Below are 7,381 nucleotides of genomic sequence, written 5' to 3'. Positions count from 1 at the left end.
ACACACACACACACACACACACACACACACACACACACACACACACAATTTATTATTATCTTTTCTCTTTTTTGTTTTTATTCTAATTGAAAGAACAGTGGACCTTGTTGTTTCCCTGTGTAGAGTAAGATCCACTAGCGCGCGGAGGAACACTGGCTCTCATATTGTGATACTTTGAGAGTCAGGGATCTCATCTTGTATTGTAATAATCCTTACTTTATATTTAAGGTTGTAAATAAAAAAATTTTTTGAAAATCAATATTATTATTATTATATTATTAATTCCGTTGCATTTGTAACTCGTAGTACTGAAAATTAGTCATAAGCTTTATTTAAATAAAATATTTATTTTCTTATGTGTATAACATATCCATTATAGTCAATTGTTAATACTTTTACAGGGCAGCACAGAAGTACGGATCGCGGCTATCGACAACGGTCTGGCGTTCCCGTTCAAGCATCCGGACTCATGGCGTGCGTACCCCTACCATTGGGCATGGCTGCCGCAGGCCAAACAACCCTTCAGCCATGAGACCAAGTAATTATCATTATAATTATTAATACAAAGAAATTAATACGAACACTCAGAAAAAATTCCTTCGATCCGGCCTTATTCAGACCGACGTCTTCTAGCATACCGTGCCAGACGCTAAACCAACTAAGCCACAGAACGTACCAGCGGACCTCACGAATGTTTTCTATGTACTTGCGTCGTGTCTTTGTATTTGGTGTTCAAAAACTTTTTAGTCGTAGCGCCATCTATGAGGAATCTATGAAAGACTTATCACCCAGTTAGTACCTTTACAGCTACCAGCCCTGGCGAGAAATGTCGCTGTATTCTAATTATATTCACTGTATTTTAATTTTTTATTGATAGTTATAGATAGTTATGTTGAGTGTGTGCGAGTGTGTGCGTTAAAAGAAATTATTAATACAAAGATCGAACACTCAGAAAAAATCCCTTCGATCCGGCCTGATTCCTTATAAATAATTGTCATTATTTTAATTATACGTTTCCAATACCTTTTCACCTTTTACCAAATATACGTTTAAGGGATATTAATTTTTTTTGTCCCTCGTTTCACCCCCCGATATTTATTCTTCGGGGGTCTTGAATATCGTTTGTGTGTATGTATATTTTTATGGTACGATTATCTTAATTATTTATTTTAAATTTATTTGCAGGGAACTCGTTCTGCCGCTGCTGTCGGACATGAACTTCGTACAAGAGCTATGTGATGAATTGCACATGTTATTCAAGGTACGCGTTATAATTTGCGTTTTACATTTTTATGCGTACCTGCCAGTGGCTAAGGACGGATATTTCAGAAGTGTATGAGACGATGAGTGTTGAAAATTTTGGCTTAGTTTAGAACAACTATGTACAACATGATACTTTATTTCTATCTAACTGCTTCCGTGGCTAAACGGTTACCATGCTTGTCTGCCACGCAGAGGTCCCTATAAATAAAAGAAATAAAAATAAATATTTGTATTGTCCGCTTTTATTTCTCTCTTGAGTTTGGGTGTGGTTTGTGGTTATGTATGTGTGTGTCCATGGCACCCGCGACACAGGGTTTCCCTAGTGCGGGGACATGAGTGTGTGCGTTTGAAAAAAAAAAAAACAAATTGTCCGATATTGCGTTTGAGGAGTAAAAAATGAATTCGCCCAAAAACGGCGTTACGAGGCATTCAAATTTAGCCGATGGTGTGTGAAAAAAATCAATATTAGAATGGCAGGTGGTGTACGAAAAACAAACAAAATTGGCGCATGGTCTACCAGACAAAAGGTTTGGTAACCTCTGCCAGAAGATTCCAGGTTCGAATCCTGCCAGGATTTGGCAATCCTGGCTACATGGCTGTAAGGATGGTAGCTGGTGGCGATGAGTGAAACGAGGGAAGGCTGGTATAACACTGATTTATTGAGAATATATAGTACGTATCTACTTTTACCGTATTGTTTTCCTGTTAATTTGGCAGCAAGACAAGGGTTTCGACAAAGGCCTATTTGAGCGACAAATGTCGGTAATGCGGGGCCAAGTGCTCAACCTGACGCAGGCTTTGAAGGACAATAAAAGCCCAGTGCAGCTCGTACAGATGCCCGCCGTCATCGTCGAGAGGTTCGTACTATAATAACTGTTTTTTGTTTGTTTTTATGAGACCAAGTGAAGATGTCGTGCTGGTGGTAAGCGACACGCCTGTCCATAACAGTTGCATTGCCACTGCGCCTGTCACTCCGAGACATAAGTTGACAAGTCCCATGTGTCTGTAATTTCACCAGCACCCTTGCCCTTCTAAACCGGAATGCAGTAATGCCCACATTACTGCTTGGCGACAGAAACAGGTAAGGTGGCAGTACTTTCCAGGAAGAACTCTTCCACAAGGAGCTCTACTGCTAAAATATCATAGATAAACAAATTACACTTAAAATTATCTACTTGATTAAAATCCTATTTCTTAACTTATCTAGTTCCGCCACCCAGCAGTCATGTGAGCTTTACTGTGTTCCAGTTTTGAAGGGTAAAGGTATCAGTGGAATTACAGACAGATGAAACTTGTCAACTAGATTTTTGTGATTTAAAGCTCTGATTGGGCTGATAATCTCTTTCCATGCGTAATTTTGAACAGTACAGAGATTTACTGTGAATCTCGTAATGATAGTAATAAGCTAACAGTTCACTGTCATAATAAACGAGGCATGCCAAAAAATAAATCGACGGATATTATGAGGGAGCACGTTTGGAATAAAACAATGGAACAGTTGCAAACGCTGCACTGAGGTTCGATTCAACGATTTTACAAAAATAGTATAGTATATAATAGTAGATGATGTTACAAATGTAGTTGATTTTACTTAAGTTCCGTGCGTAAGTTTGCTCCATTATTTTTTTATTGTGTACCTTACACGTTGACAATAATTATACTTATTCATTTATAAGCCCGAACATGAAAAGGACATGAAAATACTAGGTTAAATAACTGTTCCATCAGTAACACGAGACAATATTTGTTTTATTTTACGACTTATTATATAAACGCCTGGAAGTGTACATAATATGACATTTCATGTCCTTGCTAAGAACTTTTATTTAGGCGCTTAGCTACTATTTCGAGGAGAAAGTTTGGGGCATCGTTTTGTTCGTATATTCAAAATAGATTGAGAGTTTGAGTGCTGGGTCAATATAGAATTGTTATAGAATTATTTGATGCCATACATTTGCTTATACTATGTGTAGTAATAGATACTTATTGGTGGTTCCGCTGGGGTGAATGCTCCGTAGAACAACCACATTGAATGAAAGTTTACGACGAAACTAGTGCTATAGATATTTTTTAAATGGGAATAGAATTTTATAGAAATCTTATAGATACTTTTGAAAAAATAAAAATTTATTTAAGCATAGGTGGTTCTGCCCCGGAGTATGTCTGTTCGCTGCGATCAAGTTTGAGCTTGTCTTTATTTAAGTAACTTTTTTCCAGGTCGAAGAGTGGGTCTACGTCGTCACGTTTCTTTGACTCATTCCAACAGCGTTTCCAGCACAAGTCGCCATTCTTCTCCTGGTGGTAAAAGCTAAGTCAGGTGTGTATGTAATTTTTTATTAATTGCTTCTCGAAGGTGAATATACAGTACCAGCAGTTAAAAGCAACTTGGAGGTTACCACAGTATGCGCTATCAGAATAATATACACGAGTTATTTTTGAACCGTAAAATAATGACGTTAGGGCGCGTTCCCATTATGTCGTGGACGTTCATTTTATCGTTGAACGATTATCGTGTTCCCCATTAGACCGTGGCGACAATTTATCAATTCACGGCAGCCGCCTTGTCGTTTGCACGACATAATCATTTGACGCTATTTGTCGTCACATTTTTGTCGTGACTTTTTATTTATCGTCAGACGACCGACCGTCGTGCTAGCCCTTCCCATTATCACGACAGCCTGTCGTCGTAACGTCATAAAAGTCGTTAACGACAATTAATTGTGTTGTTCTATGTGTGAACAACTTCATTTAAATATACAAGACACGACACTTTAAACTTGCACGAATATCTGTCGTTACGACTTAATTGAATTCTCGCAAGGGCGCGTTGTTGGTGTAAAAAAAAAAAAAAAAAAAAAAGGCTAGTTAAGTCATCACATTTACTGCGAATATAGAGTAGTTAATGTTAGTGTAGTACGTACAGACTTTTGAAACGTCAAAAAGTTATTACGGAGTGTCGAGTCACGTCACAAAAGCTAATGTGAACCATAAAACGTCTTTTATTATAGATGTAAGGGTTTTTCTTGCTGGGTCTGTATATGCTGATCGCGCGATCGGATGGTAGAGGAAACGGATAATCTTCAATTTGTATACTTTATTCACGATATCACTTTCACATGCCTTTGATTGCCATACAATTTGTCGCAACCGATCGCGCGTTTCGATTCAACTGAAAAAATATACCGATCAGGACCCCGATTCGGAACTCTTCGATATTTTAACCGAATCGTTCGATTGCATATCGTTCTCGAATTGAAGGGCGCTTTCCGAGCTATTCAAAACATTCGATTTAAACTTTCGATTTGGCCTCGGATACGATATCGTTATTCAACAGCATTTACGGAGTTAGTCGGTGAAATAGACTATATGAAAAACGAAAATTCTTTTATATATATTTTTAAGACTTTAAAGGCCTAAAATATAGGAATGCACTAATTAGTTTTGCACTAAAGTAAATTTATAAAATTGAACACAATCCGGACTTTATTTAAAATAATAAGAGATTTCCATTGACTTACAATTATATGGACGTCGGGTCCGCGTTAAAAAGTGTCCGAACTTATAGGGCGTTAAAATCGTATACAGAGCGTCATTCACGCTTTAGTCTTCGTTTGTTCGACTGACAGCGAAGCAAGCATTCAACGTTTTAGCTTTTTCATATTCCTTTACATGTCACTACGTTTAAATAGGTCGACTTGGGACATTTTTTTTCGTGGTTTTTGTACTAGACCCGCCGTCCATTTATTTGTAAGTCAATGGAGATTTCCATATTACATTCTTGCTTTGTAAACAATACGACGTTCGGTAACTTTTACTATATATAAATGTGTTTTGAATAACATTTGTAGCCTTTGCCGGTCGAGAAGTTTGAGTAATCGTACGATTGTGACGTCATTTAGGTTCGGTTTCTAATTCGACAGTTTCACGTTCGATTCGGGTGTTGTGAATAAAAATGAAAAGAAATCGACGATATCAAATGGAATCGGTCGACAACTGAGTTACTGTAAGATTCTGAATCGACCCCCTGTATTTATACCCCGAATCCACATCGATAAATACACACATCAAAAAAAGTTTGCGATCACTTCGAAAAACTGAAATCTTTTTTGTTACTGTAGATTATATTATGATTTAAAAATTAAAAATAAATTAGAACAAAATTAAAATATTTAAAAATAAATTAGAACATAAAACAATGACCCCGTTCAATTGTTTTTTCATATAAAAAGGCTTTCAGTCCTAGCTTACGCTCATTCAGAAATCTGATTTAGTCAATTATAAGCGATTCAAGATATTTTTCGCGGAAAGTTGTGATTGAAAAAATGCCAAGAGGATTATCAGAGGTTTTACGAGCTAGAATAGTAACTTTGAGGGAAGAAGGATACACCACGAGAGTAATAGCACGCAGACTTACTATATCCCAATCCTGTGTCGTGGCTACGTTGCAGAGGTATCACGGAATGGGGAATTTAGCTGACCGACCCCGCAGCGGTCGCCCAACTGTTTTGACAGCTGCCCAAAAGCGCTATATTAGATTGCTGGCAGCCCGTGATCCAACAATCAACGCCACTAAAATAAAAGCAGAAGTCAGGGCCGCCTCTGGGCTTGAAGTTAGCACGCAGACCGTTCGCAATTGCTTGCACCAGGCTGGATTACGAGCACGGAGGTCTTGGCGAGCTCCGCTCAATTCCCGGCAACGTCAACAACGAAGATTGCAGTGGGCTAGACTTCGGCAAAATGAAGAAGGTGAGGACGAAAACATTTGGCAAAACTGTCTCTTCGTTGACGAATCCCGAATCAGCACTCATCCAGATAACCGACGTGTCCGTGTCTGGAGAAGACCAGGCGACCGTGAAAGACAAAGAACTGCCACTGGAACAGTTCAGCAAGGCGGAAAATCGGTGTCCTTTTGGGGTGGCATTATGATTGGAGCTAGAACGCCTTTGATCCCGTATCGGGGCTTCATGACAGCAGACATGTACAAAGCAGTTGCTATTGATGATATCGTCAGACCATTCCGAGTAAACCATGGGCACCAATTTGTACTGGTCGATGATAATGCGCCCGCACATCGAGCTCAACGAGTCAATGCTGCTCTTCAAGAATACGATATCACACGATTAGACTGGCCTGCCGGCTCGCCCGACTTAAACCCAATAGAGCACGCGTGGGATGCTCTTAAACGAGCAGTATGGAACCGTGAGCCACGTCCCCAAACAGTTCCAGAGCTCAGGGAAGCCGCTATTGAAGAATGGGATAGGAGGATCTTCGCATGTATTCGAGTCAGGGGAGGAGTTATTTTATATTGAATTCACACCTTTTAATAATAAATTGTTGTTTAAGTTTAATTAAACAGTCTTTTTCTTTCTATGAAATTTCTATCATTATTACATTATGATTAATGGCTCAATTTTTAAAATAAACAATAAAAAATAGTTTTATATTTTAATTTCAAACAGGGTATTCCTATTTAAAGAAAGCATACAACATAGATTTTTTCTTGATAAAGTTAAATTTAAAGAATTATAGGAGCTTATGCTATTGATCGCAAACTTTTTTTGATGTGTGTAAGTGTGGTTGCTTCTGGCAAATCTTTCCTGGATTAGTGCCTACATGGAATATTGGAAATACTGTCAAATAATAACACTCAATTGTCGGTTTACATGAGACTCGCACCCATTACTGGGTCATCAAAGACGACCTTGATGTGATTGTAAATATTTAATATTTGTTTCAGATTCCCTACAAAAGAAACAAGGTGATAGTTCCACAGAGATGCTGATGTAATAATATGAAACTATGTTAACAATTGTATGTATATTATGTATGTATGTAGTTTAGCGCATTTTTAAAATTTAATAAATAAATAATTGTTAATTTAAGTACTCCTGAAGTTGGACCGAAGACATGCAAATGTGCGTGCTTTAGGTATTAAAAAAAGAAATCACACATGATTATTGTAATAGAGCTTATTTCTGTTCATGTGTTATGTTGTAGTATTTAATTAAACGTACAGTGCTTTTTTAGCTGGGACAGTATTGGGAAATTTGAAACCATAGGAGGTACAAGGAAATTGTCTTGGGAAACATTAGGTCTTATTTTTTTTTGGAAAAAAAAA

The 7,381-nt window shown here is 37.9% G+C and overlaps 1 protein-coding gene across 1 annotated transcript in view; it reads left to right on the top strand.

Annotated features, from left to right (window-relative positions):
* LOC113239375 (phosphatidylinositol 4-kinase type 2-beta) overlaps positions 1 to 7,154 on the top strand; it is a 27,287-nt gene extending 20,133 nt beyond the window's left edge. Inside the window, exons 6-10 of the mRNA XM_026476354.1 lie at positions 402 to 538; positions 1,186 to 1,261; positions 1,981 to 2,120; positions 3,481 to 3,580; positions 7,001 to 7,154. Coding sequence (XP_026332139.1) covers positions 402 to 538; positions 1,186 to 1,261; positions 1,981 to 2,120; positions 3,481 to 3,568 — 441 coding nt within the window. The 3' untranslated portion in view covers positions 3,569 to 3,580; positions 7,001 to 7,154. The remainder of the gene's footprint in view (positions 1 to 401; positions 539 to 1,185; positions 1,262 to 1,980; positions 2,121 to 3,480; positions 3,581 to 7,000) is intronic.
* The last annotated feature ends 227 nt before the right edge of the window (positions 7,155 to 7,381 follow it).

This window comes from Hyposmocoma kahamanoa, unplaced genomic scaffold (assembly GCF_003589595.1).
Source record: "Hyposmocoma kahamanoa isolate Upper Pololo Valley unplaced genomic scaffold, ASM358959v1 99879, whole genome shotgun sequence".
NCBI lineage: Eukaryota > Metazoa > Arthropoda > Insecta > Lepidoptera > Cosmopterigidae > Hyposmocoma > Hyposmocoma kahamanoa.
Note: the sequence above shows the minus strand (reverse complement) of the source record. Positions and strands in the feature narration are given on the sequence as shown.